This window comes from Papilio machaon, chromosome 26 (genome assembly GCF_912999745.1).
Source record: "Papilio machaon chromosome 26, ilPapMach1.1, whole genome shotgun sequence".
In the NCBI taxonomy this organism is placed as follows: domain Eukaryota; kingdom Metazoa; phylum Arthropoda; class Insecta; order Lepidoptera; family Papilionidae; genus Papilio; species Papilio machaon.
Window position 1 is genome coordinate 5,154,472 of NC_060011.1, and position 20,134 is coordinate 5,174,605.

The window sequence follows — 20,134 nt, forward strand, 5'->3', positions numbered from 1 at the left end:
TTTTTACAATAAGACATTGTTTTGTGGTGATTAAAAAATAGTCAATTAACTAAACGCAAATTTACATACGCACTCAATTTAAAACATAGACAAACTTAAAGTTTGGGTCTCTGTGGTCCTAATTTTTTTTTTGTTGATCTCCCTTAAAATACTCCCCTGTTCCAACCAGTAGTGTACTTCGTCACGATATTGTGGGTGGTCTTACTTGCGAATTTGGACTATAAATAAACTTGGTGTTAATTCGACCACCAAAAAGTCTGAAGTAAACAGCTGGTATATTCGTCAAAAAATGTACTTGAAATGTCTCGTTTTTAATTAAATTAAATTAAAACAGTTATTTAATTAAATTTTATTTTATTTTGTTTTTTGTCACAATTTAAAAATCTTGAATGCTGTAAGAACTCCACTAAAGTTTATGTTTTCCTAGTATGGCTTTTGTATCAACTGGTTGACAAGCAGGATGTAACAATAATTTGATATTCATACAATGTACCAGGCTCCCAGAAATGTGTAAGAGTCGCCCCAAAAGATAAGAATCGGGGTTCCTTTCAACGCGACTTTTATCTTACATCTAACGCATTCGGGGGATCGACATCTTTTTGTAAAGGATTTGTACTGCCTTATCAAGATCCCTTTTATTTCGACTAGATTAAATTTGTATTAGGATTTTATTAAAATTAGACGCATCATAAGCCGTCACTATAAAACATTCCCTCGCTTTTTATATCTTCCCGAATGTAAAAGTGGACGTTTAAACGAATAAGTAAGGGATACGGTTTATGACAGATGTTGTTTATTAGAAGGATTGTATTAGTTACAATACTTTTTAATAGTACTACTAGGAGGCAAACTAACCAGTGAACTTATGAAATATGTAGTAAGGTAGTAACTCTACCCACAGATATCTGCAGTTAATAGTAAGGTTGTAGATACGTTGCGTTCCTTTAATGTATAGAGGAGAGGACGTCCAGCGAAACGATATTTTTTCTATATGTCGGGTGTCTCCTCTATTCGGGTTATCTTGAAAACGGTTTAGTAACAAGCTAGTGCGGATCTCTTTTTTTATATCGGGGGGAAAAACTTAATAGGTACCATGAATTTGTGGGAAAGGCAAGATTATGTGAGATCCCTACTCATTAAAATTCATTGGTGGTCATACTCAAGTGCGACTGTGAAGGTCCTAGTATCTCTAAAGTAACGCTTCGAGACTCTAATCACTGTTAACAATGAGATAATGTTCTAGGTACAGATTCATTTTTAGTTTAAACACATGTCACCACTTTTATTGCACGCTGACATTAGACATTACTAGACCTTATTAGAAATGGGATCTAGACAAATAAATAACAAAATACTGGACGTAGTTTTTGGTAATAAATATTTGAGGATAAAATTTACAACAACTTTAAAGTCCTTAATATCGATCAGCGGCGGTCAAAGGGTTAAAACACATCTTGTTAATATTATAAATGCGAATGTTTGAATGGATGGATGGATGTTTGAAGGTATCTGCAGAACTGTTAAACAGATCTCGCTGAAATTTGTCACTGATGTAGAACCATAGTCTGAAAGAACACATAGGCTACTAATTACGTTTTTTTTTAATTCCGCGCGGACGGAGTCGCGGGCGGCAGCTAGTGTTTAATAACTAAACAGTGGTCTAACTGTATTTTTGGAAGTACAGCTTGTTTTGATAAAAAAAAACTAATCAATGTATAAAAAATTTAGTACAACCAGGATATCATAAAAGGTAATGTAGTGGCCTACATAAGTTGCCGACGTTCGCCGAATACGATCCACGACGGGTACCTTTGTAATCCGAATTCGTAACACAAACATGCGCACATTGCAGACGAGCCAGTACATAGCTGACATCATTGCCGACCACCAGGAGTGCATAACATGTCTATAGGTACACACATCAAAAAAGTCTAAGCAACACATACTATTTCAAGTTATTAATCAATTATTTTATCATTTTTTACCAAGTAGGTAATACTTATGTACACTTTTTTGATCTATAGGACATACTGGCTGGTTGTGAAAAAAAATCGAGTATCATTTGTTTTTTTTTTTCACAAATTCAAAAGCGAATGCATTTGTTCGAATTTTACAGCGTTTTCTTTGCTTATTAAAATTTAGTATTCGGTATCAATTTTAAGATTCAAACAATAATTAAAAAAAGTTTTGAAAAAATTTGAATTTTGAGACATTTTTTACGTTATGGAGCGACGTCATTTGAACACAGATGAAGTGCAGAGAGCTGTAGGGATGTTGCAAGCGGGAAGAACTCAATCTCAGGTATCTCGGTATTTTGGTATCAACAGAAGCGTTATTTACCGTCTTCATCAGCGTTAAACTAACACGGGAGATCCTGCTGAGCAGCACCCAGGTCGAGGAAGGTGTACAACAACACGGAAAGATCGATACATACAACTGACTGTAAGACTCCAGCCGATGTTAACCGCCCGAGAGATAGGTTTGAGGCTACAAAATTCAAGTAGTGTTGTTGTTAGCTGCCAAATTGTGTGAAATCGATTGCATGAGTATGGCCTACGAGCACGACGGCCAATTAGGTGCCCACCGATACGTCACGGGAATCGCGCTCGTCGAAATGAATGGTTTAGGCAACACATTATATGGACCCGGAAACAATGGGATAAAATTTTATTTTGCGATGAGTCTCGATTTGGGTTCTAGCCTGATACTAGAAGGGTAAGAGTGTACCGTTGTCCTGGAAATACTGAAAGACTGAGGTGGCTTCAGGAAGTGCATCCATACAACGACTTAACAGTTATGGTATGGGCGGGTATTATGAAGAACATACGAACAGAGCTCGTTTTTGTAAATGGTAACATGAACGCTGTAAATTACGTTGAGGATGTTCTAAGACCTTATGTCCATCCATTCGCACAAGCGCTTGGCTTCGATTTCACCTTGATGCATGACAATGCGCGTTCGCATACAGCTTTGCACACACGGGAGTACTTGGCAAGGGAAAACTTCCTGGTATTGCCTTGGCCTGCACAATCACCAGACCTCAACCCCGTCGAGCATGCGCGGGACATGCTCCAGAGACGTGTTTTAAATGACTTGGATGGAGTGACAACAACCCAACAACTGATGGACTTACTAAAATTTCATTGGGAGCAATTACCGTAGGATCACATTAACAGTCTCATCGATTCTATGAATAATAGGTGCCAGCAAGTTCTCCATAACAGAGGAGACCACACTTTGTCTTAATTTATGCAATTTTTGTACAACCATTTAATTTTACTTTAAGTTTAGTTGATTAGGCACCTTACTTTGTACTACGTACAAACATTCCTTACTCGTAATTATTGGTTATTAAGATTATTAAAAAGTAAATAAAAAAAATAATTGTTGTTTAATATTAAAAAAGCATTAATAAATAATAAAAGTACGAAAATTATAAGGATTTAATGCGAAAACACATTGTAAAATTGAAATTTATATGTGTTGCTTAGACTTTTTTGATGTGTATAGATATCAACATCACTATGATAGGGCTGTCAACTAACAGATTAAATTAACATACCTTTAGGCAAATAAAACACCATTAAATTCATACTTTCTTTGGTCTTCTTCTCTTTGTAGCCATCCATATAAAATCTCATTACTTTTTTATTCATGTTATCATCTCTCCACATAACATGTCCAAACAATAAACCTTCTGCTTCTCAATTTCTCCACCACTGGTGTTATTTTCAAACTTCTATAATATACAGCATATGTACATCCATCTTTGCATACGCATCTTAGCCACGAGCGATCTCCTTTCAGGTCTTACGATTGCCTTCAGATCTTAGCCCTTAGTCCTTTAACCTTAAGTGACATTATTGAATCACAAGTCACAACTATGATCTGTCGCCATTTCATCTAACCTGCATTTATTCTTCTTTTCACATCCCAGTCAATACCAACGTCGTATTGGACGAGTAAATCGAGGAACTTAAAATCAGACCAGTTTGGTAGATAACGATTATTTAAGGAATAATTTATATACCGTAAATTATATAAATTATTACCTTAATTAAATACCGATTATAAGGTAATTTGGTAGGTAACGCATCTGTAATTACGGTTGTCTATGGGCAGCGGTTGCTTTGATATTTAGGCGGACTCAGGTGACTGCTTACTTTGCGGACTTATGACACAACTAGCTGTCGCCTGCGACTTCGTCCGCGCGCGATTACAACAATATTTAATTAGTAGTCTATGTGTTTTTCCAGACTATGTTCTACATCTATACCAAATTTCATCGCGATCCGTTGAGCCGTTTTGGAGATACCTTCAAACAAACATCCATCTAAACTTTCGCATTAATAATATTAGTAAGATTATTTATTTCCCAATTAAATTACTTACTCTATAGGTATATTTGTAAAGTAGAGATTTGTACCAGAGGTACCCGCGTTTCGTCTGATGAGTGTGCGTCCGAGCTTTTAATCCTCTTTCCTTCCCACCATTTCCGAATAAGGAATAGATGGTAAGAGGAATTGAAAAGATTTTCTTTTTTCTGTACATCCTCTCTCCTGTCTATTAAAGGTAGGCGATGCACCTGTAACATTCTAATTGCAGATACCTCTCTCTCTCTGCGCATCGTTTCCTCACTCCTGAGGGTCGCGACCTCTCGTCATGACCATCTCGCGAAGGCAGGTTCTCCATTCTGTGCGGTTCTCGGCGCTGTGGATGGCATTATGTTTGCTGGAGTCGAGTGCGGTGCATAATTGGTCAGTCCAGCTACCTACATGCGATCAATTTGCTATAGTAGCAATTTCAGAATGTATGCATATAAAAGATTGATCAGTTTTTTATAGATTGGTCGGAACTTAACAAAGTTTGGGAACCACAGATAAACTCGTAGATGATTGTTCGAAATTCAATAGTAATTTGGGCGGAAGGGGCGTGGCTGATGGGCGGGGCGAGAGAGAGATAGGACACTGCGGATGTTCCTTGTTCCAATTCGCGCAGCTGTTTCCATTCGTTTGCCGAATTTTGGCGGCATTGTCTATGGTAGTTTTTATTTTTTTATTCACGGGTTTATGGCTGGTTTTACTTTTTATTTTTTATTAGTTGTCAGGTTTTATTTTTTTTGATTTGTATTCTGTGTTAATATTTTTTTTTTTGAGTTTTTAATTGCTGTAGTTCGGAGAAATTGTAGGAAAAATCCCGTCGTATTAACTTTAATCTCCGAGTTACTAGTTTTTTATGTAGAATTTGTTAACATATTATTTTATAAATTTAATATTTACATAAAGCAGACCACATGTGGAGTATATAAAAATACATCTTATGTTGAATAATAATTAATAGCATTTTTAGTTCCATCCACAAATATAAAATTAATATTTTAATAGTCTATACATAATTTTTAATATATATGTGAATAAAGTACTAAGTGATATTAAAAATTCTTAGAACAAAAATAATAATATTAAAATTAATTTCTAAATGTAATAATATTAATAAAATTGGATATAAATTTGGAAATAGAATAATAAAATTCTCAAATAAATTAAACATAACATATTACGACAAAATGCAAAATTTATTTTTAATAATTTTTTTCGAATTTCGAAATGGCGTCTCATTGGTCTCGTTTAATAACAGAAGCATTATTACCAACCACTGCCAAGGTCATAAGGTCATAACATTGAGGACAACAATTCGAATAATCGACAACTTTAACGTGACAAGGTTTTTGTTATGTTGGCACTAAAAATGGTAAACAACGGAAATTGACGTCAACGGTTAACAAATAATTAATGAATTATTTTTACTTATACAGTGTTATGCACTCCTGGTAGATTTTTTTCCGGTTATGTTAAAAACACTGTTTAAATGATAAAATTTAATTTTAAAAAAACTTGAGAGGACACCCGGATGGAACGAAGTTCCTATGAATTTTCGTTATATATTGTCACGTCGTTGCCATGGTTACTATAGCAAAAAGTGTCGTGACAACTTTTCGTAAGAATTTTTTCCGTCTAGCCCCCTTTCACAACGCGCGATAAGGAACTTCGTTCCAAAAAATGTGTTTCTAATACCGAAACAAAAATACAAAAACATATTGTCATCATCCCTTTTATTCTTAAAAAAAACTGAGATAAAAAAATGTCTGCACGTTCGTTTACGAAACGTCATTGAAAACTTACGATGTCATCTTGTAGATGTATGTAGACATGTTGTCACTGTCCCATATAATTTATGCAGTTTAGATACAATTTATATGAATGAACTTAAATAATTCAAAACTATTTTGCCATTCAAAATAAATCTGTTTTCTCTAAACATTTATTTTGTTTGTACGTTAACAAATAAAAAGAACTTTTCGTGATTTATGCAATCCTATTTTTTATGGGCGGCGGCCGCTATAATAAACTGCATGCACACAATGCAGTAATTAATATTTAACTGTGTGTTTTTGAGACCAAAATCTTAGTTTAAAACATTTTGTTATTTCTGTTTTGTCAAAGATAAGGACAGGGATGACGATATGTTTTGAATTTAGAGATTTTAGTTTTAAGAAACCCACGGTAAGTCTGATTAATTATTATTTATGAGCTCCTCCTCATTTATGATGCCTTGGTACGAAATTAAGAAATGTAATAAAAATGTAATGTAATAAATAAATGTAATAATGTAGTAAATGTTAAGGTAAATTAAATAAATAATGACAGTCAAATAATTGACAATAATAATAATTAACAGGTAATTAAATAAATAATGATAATTAATTATGACTTTTCTTTTATTTTGGAAAAGTTTGAGTTGTTGTAAACTAAAATAAATTAATAATGAAAAATGGAGAAATTAAACTTATTTTGGAAATAAATAAATATCATTAAATTCATCACACAAAATATTAAAAGGATACTTAACTTTAAAACATTTTATTTGACTTGAATTGAATCAATTTTCATAATTAATTGGTCAAATTACTTTAACGAAGCTCTCTAAAATCTCTATAATTCATGAATAAGAATTCTTCTAGAAGTACAATATTAAAATTGAAATAATATCTGTCAAAGTTAATTATTAGAAAACCGCATGAAGTTTGACAGTCCAACGCCTAGTAGGAACGAGTTTAGTTTGGAACTTTAATGAGAACTTGGTCGCACAATTGATAAATTGCTATGCAATGACTAATCGAATACGGTAAGTGATTTGCGGTTATGCGGTCCTGGTAACTCGAGTACGATTTACATAGATAGTTTTTTGTGTCTTTAAATGCTGGGAACCAAAATAATCTTAATCTCATCTTAATCTTGCGGTTAAACGACAGTATGACTCACGGTCATACTCAGAGTCATTTTATAGTTGCTTTAGCGCCCTCTTAGTTTAGATTTTCCATGTTAAATATAAAGTTAAAGGATCTCTCCTGTACTCTCTCTTGATCGTTATTTTTTATATTGGTTTAGAAATCAACTACATACGGTAGCTTTTATGACAAAACAAAAATCACTCGTTATACTAGTCTATTGGTTTTATCATTCATACTTAAATACCATTTATACCCATTTACATAAAAATTATTGATAATTTCACTGCAAAATAATCTCGTTTATTAATTTACTAACTGTCACTCGTGATTCCTTTCACACGGAATTAAAAAAAACACAATAAGTAGCCTATGTGTTCTTTCAGACTATGTTCGACAATGTTTCATCAAGATCCGTTAAACCGTTCAAGAGATTCACATCCATATAAACTTTCGTATTGATAATATTAGTAAGATATTTAATAGACAAGACAGTGTAAAAAGTAAAAATCCATTCAGTAGTCTCAAAGTTAGCATTAATTTGCTACTGAAAATTTAAAAACTTTACCTGCATAAAAACAACAAAAATATTGCCAACACTAAAATAATAGAATGCGAATTAAAAAAAAAATTGCAACTCGATTACAAGTAATTTGGTTGAAGCTGTCTCCGATTAAAATCGATTAATTTATTCGTATCGCAGCGAGTTGTCGATGTTATCGCACCGTTTTGTCGACGCCACTCGCCGGGTGAGTCGACTCGCTTGTGACCTGTTTAGTTCACTAGCTGATTATGTTAAATTCTTTCTCACGTTACTGATAAACAACGAAATGCATGTTACGATAATCGAATACATCTATTTTAACACGCTTTTATTACTTTGTTAATTTTATTACCTTAAAAACTACCCATTAAATTGAGAATTAAATATTTATTAAATTTAAAATTTAACAGGATGCCTGATCGTTTAAAAAACTTACAAAATTGAAGGTAAATATAATCTAGGTAAATTATAATTGCTTTAAAACAAAAGCTTTGTACTTAAGTTTATTTATGCCTTTAAAACTGCACGCTTTCTTACTTTTTCAAGAATCTTTTTGCTTTTAAAATGTCATATCTATTTGCACAGGAATTGAGAAAGTTAAAATAAAAAGAATTTAAAAATAATAATTGAAACATTAATTAAAATAAAACTATTTTTAATTATTAACTTGTAACGCAAAAGGGGTGTGCGATGATTTAAAATAAAAATTAATAATAACCATAAATTTGTCTGCAATATTTTTTCTCTACTCGTAATTTATGTTGAATTTAAACAAATTAATGTGCAACTTACAGAGCTCTTCACGGGATATCTGTGTCACCTGTAGTTATGAATGCAAAACCACTTCTTGTGAGACTCTCATTCGATTACTTTTCTTCTGTCATACTGTTATAGTAGAGTTTCTTACTGTTATTAAGTAAATACTAGTTGCTACTAGTCGCCCATTGTTCGAAATTCCGATACCAAAAAATATCTTTTTATTATACAAATTATGTAAAATAATCGGACATTTCTTTGTATCAGAATTAAAATTGTCCTTTATATAGTGCCGGCTAAAATCGAATTGATTTGAATTTAATCGTAAATACGATGGTATTATCGATTCTGCAAGTCGATGTGACATCCTTACTGGCCGTTCGAATGTTGCGTACATTCTTAATTTAAATTAAATGTGTGTGTTTTTATTTAAATATTTTCCGCGGCTGTTTTTTGTGTATTTTTAGTAAATATTAAAGTATAAATTTATTTATAATTTTTTTTAAAATCTAGTATTGATTTAATAAATGTTTGGTTATTTAGTTGATAAAAAAATTGTTTTTCTTTGATTTGTTCGAGCCTTTTTTTTACATTATACCTAACATCGTTTGACAATATTATGAACCGCATTTCCTAGCATCTTACCATTGACTTCCACTGTCGGAAAACTCCTACATAAAAATTATCTTCCGTTAGAAACATAGTTACACCATCACATCAAATGAACATGATTTTCTTCCATCAAAAGACACAAAGTCAGTTGTTAAATAAATAATCACTGAGATTTTAATGCTCATTAAATTCCGTACCTTATAGGTTATTATATGCCGCGATATACCAATTTGTATTTACACTCACATAATAAAATTACATTGGAATTTAAACCTTATTTCTGTAGTGATAAGTTATTATTGACATTTAATCGATGAAATAATAAGTTTGTTGGTATTTCGAAGCGTTTGCCCCCCGTTGCGAGAGTATGGGAAAGGCGAGTTTTTTTTTTAAATTTCACAACGATAAGACATAAAGACGAGGACATTCTGTACAAGCCTAAGTTTATCAAGATGTTAAGCCAATTATAAAATAAACGGAATAATAATATGCTCAAAATAAACTGACATGCTTTTATATATGGGTTTCGGTAATTAAATTATAGTTATATTTGAAATGTAAAGTTATTTTTACTTTTTAACGCGAGACATTTGTAAGTCTAACTTGATAAATATTCTATTCTAAGTGGATTATAAACTACTGTTAGATCTAATTTCCACTTATCTAGCCTGATTCTGTGCGACTGACATTTGCATGGAGTTACTTTACGTCTTATTTCGACTGGCGCGACTGCTATATTTAATGAAAGTCACGTGGCAACATTCAAGCGGCTAGACACTTAGTGGAATTAGGTACTAACTACTCCTGTTAACGCTTTATGATAAAATGCATGTGTGTGATCGCTTGGTTTTTTATACGCATGAAATCTACATTAAGGGGTACCCTTAGTGAATTAATGACTAATCTGTACTAAGAGACTACTTACATGACTAAATGTGGCATTAAAAAAACCTTAGGATGAAGTAAAAAACTTGTGCTATTTGCATTAATATATAAATTATTAAAAAATGAAAAAGATTCCGATCCATAGACACGTCTATGGTTATTTTTCCAGTGGCGTTCGCCTGCGCCGCACGACGCCATAGCTACCGTGTAGCCCCCTGTGGCCGAATAAAAAACCACGCCTTTGTCTCTGGTATTTAAAAAGTTAAAAAAGCAATGTACACATACGTGATTTATAATTAAATGTATTTCTCTATCGTTCTCGAATTTGCCGTTTTATTACATAAATTACAAGCTTTTGTCCGCGATTTCGTCTGCGCAGAATTAAAAAAATAAAGGATGAAAAGTATCTCATATGTTATTCAAGACTATTTTCTAAATCTATGCCAAATTTTTATAAGATATGTTGAACCGTTGCTTAGTTATCGAGTAAATATGTAAATAAAGCTTATCCCATGAGAACCGTACATTTTTCCGAGATCATAGGTAGACTATGTGTTCTTCCACACTGTGTTCTACATCTACACAAAATTTCATCGAAATCCATGTAGCCGTTCTGCAGATACTTTCTAACAAACATCCATTCATCCATCCATTTAAACATTCGCATTTATAATATTATTAAGATTAGTACAGATGTCTAGTTCACATCAATATGTCAATAGCGAAATTGAAATCCACAACCACGTGATATAAATATAAATATTTAAAAGTTATAAACAAGACATAAGTTGATATTAAACTCAACCGTTATGAAGTTGAGACAGACAGGCGTGGCAAGGTCTTTATAATTAATTTTACGATCCTAATATTCCAAATTTTAATTTTTTTTATTTATGTTAAAAGCACAGAAGCTGGCTGGTTATAGACGGTATAAAAACTAAAAAAAAAAAAAACATATTCTCGATTACGTCAAAGTCGATTTGACAAGTTTGATGAACACGATTCTAGTTCGACGTTAGATTTTGACAGAAGCGTGTGGGTGGTCCCCGCTACAGCCACCACGCTTAATTGTTATTCAAATTAAAGGTAAAACTATTAGATTAACCTTATCAAAAGTACTTAAATTGTTTTAAGTCTTTATTAATAATTAAAAAATATAATCTTTATCTATTTTCTAACAATTTAACACAATTTTGATTTAAATACAAATAGTAATTTTCTCAAATATCATAATAACGATGAAAAATATTATACTAAACAATAAAACTTATAATGACTTTTAAAAATAACTATTTTATGAAGTATGCAAAAAGTTTTTAAGTTTTAAGTCGTTATATTTTTGTCCTGAATTGTTTAAAAATCATCATGGTGACCATATTGTCAAAGATGCGTATATTTATTTCCCTTTTGTTTTTTTTTATCGATCACATAGCAATGACTAACCTCTAACAGCCACCGACGTCACTATCTATACATTGGTGTGAAAATAGATAAGAATCTATAAAGGAATCTTAATGCTGAATAGAAATATTTTTTAGGCTATCAAAATCAAAATTTTATTGGTTGATTACATTACTATTTTAATAATAACATCTAAATAAATTTCTAGATGACCTAAACTACGGGCTATAAATACTACTGGCAACAAAGAAAATAAACCATACAATAATACTTTTTATTTAAACTAAAATATGTATTATAAATCGAACTGGCCACCAAGAGACAATTTCTTGCGTTCAAAAATGAAACAATAAATATGGCTGATAGGAAACAGTTTCCCGCGCATAGAACTGTCAGTGTCAATATCAAGTGAGTGAAAATGGTGACGTTAATGCCGTGCAATTACCTCGGCGGTACATCCCCGCGCTGCAGCCTGGACCACAACGAGCCGAAGGTCAGATCAGATTCTAATATAAAAGCACTTAACATTCACAAATATCTATTAAAATGCACTGCACGAATTGCAAATTGTACAGATAGTTGCTTGCTCCTTTTTTCTGAATGGTTTGAGCATGGCAATTGTTCTTGGTTCTATTCTGCCAGTATTTTCTGAAATTTCTTTTAAGTTTCGGCACAATATTTATTTATTTGCACACTTAATTTTAATTAATAATTAAATGCTTTTAAAAAAAACATAATATTTGTAATTTATTATTATGTACGTGTCTAAAATAAGATTTTCATTATTTTATTAATGTAAAAGGATAGCATGTTACATTTAGTACTAGGATATGTTTTAAATTTTTCATTAGCGATACATTACTGTGTAAACCTATAAAAAATAGTAAAGTTAAATTTGTAATTTTATTAAGACCCTTCGAACACAAGGCAAAGAAATCGTTAAAACTAATATTGTATGGTTGAATAATCGACGCAAATCGTCTATACGATCAGTAGACATAGCTACTACATGTCAACTATATAAATTTGCTCTACCATCTTGAAAATCGCAACAAGTTTTCACACGACGATGTTGACAGATAGGTTGGATTTCGCGATGACAGATAGACCTCTGTGTCATCGTATTGCATAAGTCGCTTAGCGACTGAACTCGTCAAGTTTCGAAGATTTACTTTGTCTTGTGTAAAAAAGGCCTTAAAATATTAGAGAATTGAAATACTACTCGTATAAATCTTTAAATTAAACACGAACCTTGCATCAACAAAAAAAAAACAATCCTCATTTGTATTGAAAAATGTTTTTAAATTTGGAACACATAAAACAATACCTAAATATTATCGTCCATACCAAATACCAACAAGTACTCGTATTTATACGCCTGGTATGTTTATGTTCTCCTAGTGGTACGTCGGATCTCATGTTACCCCATTCATACGTTAATCTTTAGGGGCCCATTAAAGTCTCGTAACCTGGTACCTACGGGACAGTGCGTCGTTAGCAACTGATACCAGGCGGTCATAACACCGAGGAGTTGGTTTACAAATCGTTGATCATTTAAGTTGCGACGAATATGACACTGGCAATGATAGCTTATCTGACAGGTCGTATTGCAAGGATACGTGAATTAAAATAACAAGAGGTTAGTAGAACTAAACTGTTTAGCAATTGTTGAATGTAAAATATTTTGTTATTACATTATAGTCATTGCTCCTCGTATAAACAGTATGTTGTTAAACAAGTTTCTCAACAGAGAAATACAGAACCATTGATACAGAGTGACTAAACCCGAAATAGCGCTATCAAGGTATACATTCTAAGACGTTGATTTCGGTATGTCATTTGACGACAATAATACAGAATAAAAAAGATCTTGTGACTTTTTTGATCTTGACAGAGGGGCGCTAGTGTGTTGTAATAATTTAGTTTCACTAATGACCACCGGGTTAGATACGTTTGACTGTCTATACATGCTAAAATGATGGCTTGATACTTAGTGGAAAGTGAATTAAATTCTTCGACTGTAAATGTCGCATAATAAATCGCAACGCATTGCGCTATCGAGGCGAACAAATTGTTTTTATTGCGGCTATCGCTGGGTGGCGCTGTATCCACGCTTCTTGTTTCTCAACTTTTATTTAAACAAAACGTTTATTGGGAATGTTAACTTTTTTTGCTTAATTTGTTATTGTCGTTGTCGTTGGTGACATAGAATTTTCTTACCATGAAGATGCGACTAAGACTTAACTACTTACCGTAGGTTTCTGAGACCATAAGATACCAGAGATAATAATATGTTTTAAACTGAAACCAACGATTAAAATTTAATCGAGTACATACGGTAGAGTCCATAACATCTTTTGTCAAATATCCCGCTTGAATACCACGATCACGCAGAAGACAGGCGTCGAATGAAGTCATTCCGCGTTTCGTTTCATCAGTCTAAACTGTTTATGACCGTCTAAGATGATCCCGACCACTACGTAGTTTGTCAAAGTTATAATCCAATTAATATCTTTCGAATTATCAACGATAACCAAACAAATATGGCGGCCGATAAATCCGATAATTTATATAGTCGGGAGCGGGAACGGCGGGCGACGGGCGACGGGCGACGGGCGACGGGCGACGGGCGACGGGCGACGGGCGACGGGCGACGGGCTACAGTCCCCGATCGTAAATATTAACACAGATAAAACAATAAACGAATTACGTATAAATAAATAACAGTTTTGTACCGGCTCTTGTTTAGTCTACAGGATGTTTTGAAAACTATAAACCGGCAAAGGAATGAATGACGGTGACCCTTTTAAATTTTTCTTATTTTAAATAGAAGAAAAATATCAAAGAAAAATAAATAAAAGGGAAGTAGTAATAGATTAATAATCTAGTAATATGACAAGAAAATACTCCATTTATTCGTAACAGCTTTTAACAATTCACCTACTTCAAATAAAGCCATTTTAGCTATGTACAACCTATGTACAACTTGAAACTAAAAAAATTATAACATCAATGAAGAAAATTGCTTTTGGTTGTTTTCCAGAAAAAAAAGTAAAACACAAGAAAAACCTGATCTTAAAACAAGAAATAAATACGAATACTTTTTATTCCAAGCAATAATGTTTTGAAACACGCCGTATAACAAATGATCCCAAAGCGCTCGAGCGCGTTGTCGCCGCGTAAAGCGTATAAATTAATGCTCGCTATCGCGAGATCGGCCTCACACCTCGCTCGCCTCGCGGGACCCGCGCGTGATTTACGCCCTTTCTCACACCCACCCCACCCTTGACTTATGAGCGCCTGGTACCTCCAGACATCGTGGGCCCGGTAATAACCGCTAAAGACAAACTGCCCAACAATGTACAAACAATTTGATGCTCTTTGGAATCTTACATACCAACCATAGACATCATAGATATTTGACATTTTGATTTTTTTTTGCACTTTTAATATAAAGTGGTTTGTTTTTTTAATCTTCATATATTTTTAACGCAAACTAGAAATGTAGTTTTAAAAAAGTCATTCCCAAAAATTCGCTACCTACAGTTACTTAAAAAGAACTAATAGTATTTAATTTGTATAGCAATATAAATTTTACGATATCTTTACAAAATTCATTAAACAAAATAATCTTCCAGTTGAAACAAACTCTTCTATCAACGTAGATAAGACGTGAAAACATTTGACTATAAGGAATTTTAGATTGGAAGTTAAAATGACACATAAAATAAAGAGAATAGATTCTGTTATCGTTTCTATCATAGATTAAAGTCCGTATATCAAATGGAGACACAGTGGCGCCCCCAAAAGGTTGTTAAATAAATTCGGCTTGATTTTATTAATGTCGTTGTTTTAATCTTGATCGGGAAGAAGCGACTTTTAAGAGTTTTATTATTTATAACCTTTAGTTATCTTAAATCTCGTTGTTAGTTTAGAAAAATTGGGATTGTTAAAATTTTTAACATGGGTAAAGTTTGTTGACATTCTCATTTAGTATGGATAGCATGACCAGGGTGTCAGGAATGCAAGTATATTATCAAAGACTTATGACCCATGTTTCATTTGACTACGCATTTAAAGACCAGATTAAAATGAACCATGATATTTCTGCAATCGAATGATAGTAGTAACAATTGAAAGTTTAATTAAATATGGCGACATCAAATAACTGCACTACTATGTCAAATTATTTCATAGTATTAAGCTTTGTTTGACGCTTTTTGTAAATATAAAGTTCTCGACAAATAGCTTGATCAAATAAATTTGTCAAAAATGTTCGATACTTTACTACAAGAGCATAAAGACGTGATTACGAATAAATTTTAAAAATAAACATCATAATCCAATTTTTAAGATTATTTTAAATGTATCCAGAGACATGGATTGTAATCTTCGTTGCAAAAACATTAATGTCGCGTTTTATTCTTTCAATATTTATTAAAGTACTGGCAACTAACACGATGGCACTATACAATTCACGAACAATCAAAAATGTCAAATGTCTATTTTATGTATTAACTAGCGACCCGCCCCGGCTTCGCACGGGTGCAATGCAAAATATACCTACTACAGAATAAATGCACAATTTATTTAAGGTACTTAAATGGATAAGGATTAATGCTGTATTGTTTAAAATCACTTCGTAAAAGAATAAAAATGGTTATGCTGGGTTATCCCTAAGAGATAGACATATACCATCGCGAACTTTTTTGTTGAACTTTTTAAGGTGAACAATACTGTAGTACATTATTTTGGTCTATCTCGTAGGGTTCAGCCAGCGTTTGCAATATAAGCGCAAAAAAACGTGCTTATTTACGACATCACATTAGAAAACTTTAAATTTATCAGTGTTTCTCTACTATATTATGCATTCATTATACATACAAACCTTCCTTAAGAATCACTCTATCTATTAAAAAAAACCGCGTCAAAATCCGTTGCGTAGTTTTAAAGATCTAAGCATACATACGGACATACAGCGAAAGCGACTTTGTTTTATACTATGTATTGAAGTCCATACAATTGTAAATGCAAATATTGTTACGGAGTCGTTATCACAGCAAGATCTCCACTTGTTATAAGTTACTATGCCCTTTCGTTGTCTTAGTATGTGGCATTATGCTGCAAATACGCTATTGTAACCTAAAGAGGTAGGTAGAGATGTTAGTCGTGTATTAGAATAATTCATAACATTACTACTATGCGTTTTAAATAAGAATGGGCGATATTTTACAGTAAATTTTACTAATACTTTTTAATAAAATTGAATTGAAGAAAAATCATTTTTTAAAATTAGGGTTGCCAGGTCGTCAAACCTACTAGCCGGACAGACCAGCCAGTTTGGCCGGACATTTGGGTAGAAAGGACACTCTATATTATTTAGAATTTTGTCTCAGTATTAATAGGTACACTCTCGTTTTGGAAATGTAAAAAGCCTAACAAAAGCTGGACAACTCGGACACCGTTTATTTTGACCGGACACGCAATCAAAAAGCATACATGTTCGGCTTTATCCGGACGCCTGGCAACGCTATCTGTATGTATGTCCGCAAGACCACGTTTGTTCGGGGTACTCTAAGAAACGACTCGACCGATTACGATGGTACTTTGACGGGAAGGTAGCTGATGCATACATGCATATTATAGGTTACTTTTTTAATTCTGCGCTGACATAGTCTCGGGCAACTGCTAGTTTTGAAATATATCTTTTTACCACAACAATCCTTGTTAATTACTAGCTTTTGACCTTCGACCATGTCTGCGTGGAATTAAAAAAAAGCCTATGTTTTCTTCCACACTATGTTCTACATCTATGCTGTATTACAACGAGATCCGTTTACCTTTGTACGTAATAAACATCCATCCATACATCTAAGCATTTATATTACAATTAAGGTATTAATTTGATATCAACTTTGTTACAGGCGAAGAGGCCAAGACCTGATACAGGCACTGATGTTCGGTAAGTAATATAAAGCCTATTTGACTACGTGTAGTCCTACCAAAGCTTTAAATAATTACTAAAAGTATTTTAAGACAATTTACAAATCATCCATAACAAGGAACCTTAGGTAAACATTTTTTTCGTCTAATAAACATGTCTAAATTTAAAAAAACAGATTAATTGTGAATCTATTCCATTTTGAAGTCGGTTAATAAAATAAACTTTAAAGTTAACAAACATAAATGATTATGTTTAAATGTAAATTTAATATAACTGGTAGCTATAGCGATGTAATTTCCATAGACTATCATTATAAGTAACCATAAAGTAAACGGTACATAGAGCTTAAATAAAGCCAAGCTTCCACTAGGCTTTGATTATTTTATAATCATAAATATTTTTATCAAATTTAAAACTTATTATTTAAGAAATTAAGAAGGGAGTAACGGTGGAGCAGTTGTTGAGCGTTGGTCTTAGACTAAACTAGACTTGATCGAAATCTATATAATCAGATTCAATCCCCGACATGTTCAAATGTGTTTTTAATAAAAAGTACATTTAATCCGAAGATATTTGGGTAAAGAAAAACGTCGTGATGCGTGATATTTGCGAAGAAATTCAAAGATATGTGTGAAGTTAACCCGCACTTGGCCAGCGTGATTGACTACCCTCCATTCAGCCTCGTAACGCCCACTGCTGGGCATAGACCTCCCCCAAAGATCGCTACGATGATCGGTCCTATGCAACCCGCATCCAGGATACTCCCGCAACGTGTAGTGGCCGTAATTCTAGTACTTTGCTGCCCCATCCGCCGTCCGTTCTGCGGGCAATATGGCCAGCCCATCACCACTTAAGGTTTACAATTCTTCGGGCAATGTCGGTCTATGGCCGTCTATGGCAACTATGGCCTAGTCACCCCTAACTTAGGGTAGGCTCTAAGCCGCGAGATTGATAACATACTATATGAGATGACTATTTAATTTAATTATCGTACCTAATACAGGTTAATACAGCCTATCTGTGAGTTTCTTAGTTTACCATTTTGTTAACATTTATTGCATCCCTTTTATTCTCTTTAATTAAATAGAGACAACGATATATTTAAATACAACTGTTGCAGTAGAATTTCACGATATGATGCTGGCAGTTTGAAAATAAACAAATACTTCAAAAAATTATAAAACTTCGAACTTTAATCTCTCAATCTACAACAATGCAAGGGATCGATAATCCCCGACTAATCCGTACATTGTCGGTACACAATTGCCGTGTAAAGAGATGCTCAATACAAACTCTTCAATGGAACACGCCCCAGTTTTTATAAACGCATTATCACGCTTCGATCAAAGGAAGTTCAGAATGAGGTTTTATATTACAGTGGCTGTATACGGCTTAGAAGCGTTTAAGCCATTTTTTTCAGTACATTTCACTTTCGCGAATTATATCTTATGAGTAGAAATGTTTATTTTATTAAAAGTTTGATAAATTTTATATTTTAAGATTTCGTGCTTTAAAACAATTATCGTTACTTCAAGGAAACTTCTTGCTCAACCGTACCTTAACGTACCTTCCATAAAAGACAAAAAAAATTTTTTTTGAACTCTCACCCCCACCAAGGCGCTTGAAAGACGAAGTTATATAGGCCACTATAATATTCTCGGGAAGACGGCAACAACGAGTGGTCTTGAGTTGCCATAGTTATGTGAGGGCACGAGAGGGGTCACTTTCCCCTTGGTCATGCAGGTTTCATTGCGGTGTGTTCCTTTGGACATCCCGGGACTCTCACCAGTAGGAGATGGCTACCGAGAGGGTTTTTGTGAGTCAAGTCTCACATAACGCTGTTTTTCCCCCAGAAGGCAGGGCCTTTGAAGATTTCCCCCGCAACTATAATGTACATTTTAAGATTTATTTTAAACTAGCTGTCGCCCGCGACTCCGTCCGCGCGGATTTAAAAATAAACGTATTAAATAGCCTATGTGTTCTTCCAGACTATGTTCTATATTTGTGCCAAATTTCATCAAGAACCGTTGTGCCGTTCTGGAGATACTTTCAAACAAACATCCATCCATCTAAACATTCGCATTTATAATATTAGTAAGATGTTACTTGTTGCTACAACTAAATATCTCGGTTTACACAGTTCAGTTGAAAAATATCAAAATAGCTAGTTGCCAGCTAGCAACAAGCTGTTTCCTCAATTGATTACAGCTACGGTACTTTTGCACATTTTAAAGATTGATTAATTTCCCATTTATTTAAATCCTTAATTTGTAATAATATATCAATTAATCAAAATTAATAAGTATTCTGATGACATGACTAACTCTGAGATGTCATCAATTATTTAAATGGAAGACTATTAAGATCTTCTATCCGACTTTAAAAAAAGATAAATGTATTTTGGTATTCGACAAGGCGCATACCAATTTAAGCAACGAATTAGTCGGGTTAATTAGTGGTTAACGTAAGCGACGTTCCGTTTTTTTTATCTGTGAACGATTTTTCGTTTTAAAATAAACAGTTGTACATTCCTGTCTAATATAAATCAAGTTTCCGAACTGATTTCGTTACGCGGTTTTATTTTTTTGTATTGACAGCCAGGATTCGAAGTGTCAAATGGCATTTGTACTTTTTTAATTTGTTTCCTCTCATTATAATTTTTTATCTGTTCTTTTTTAATAGAGGTATTTTAGTCAAAGAATAT

General features: G+C 33.3%; 1 protein-coding gene across 1 annotated transcript in view; it reads left to right on the top strand.

Annotated features, from left to right (window-relative positions):
• Window positions 1-20,134, top strand: part of LOC106721188 (eyes absent homolog 2) — a 42,167-nt gene that overhangs the window by 7,880 nt on the left and 14,153 nt on the right. Inside the window, exons 2-3 of the mRNA XM_045684340.1 lie at window positions 11,695-11,979; window positions 17,411-17,448. Of these exons, the coding sequence (XP_045540296.1) occupies window positions 11,905-11,979; window positions 17,411-17,448 (113 nt within the window). The 5' untranslated portion in view covers window positions 11,695-11,904. The remainder of the gene's footprint in view (window positions 1-11,694; window positions 11,980-17,410; window positions 17,449-20,134) is intronic.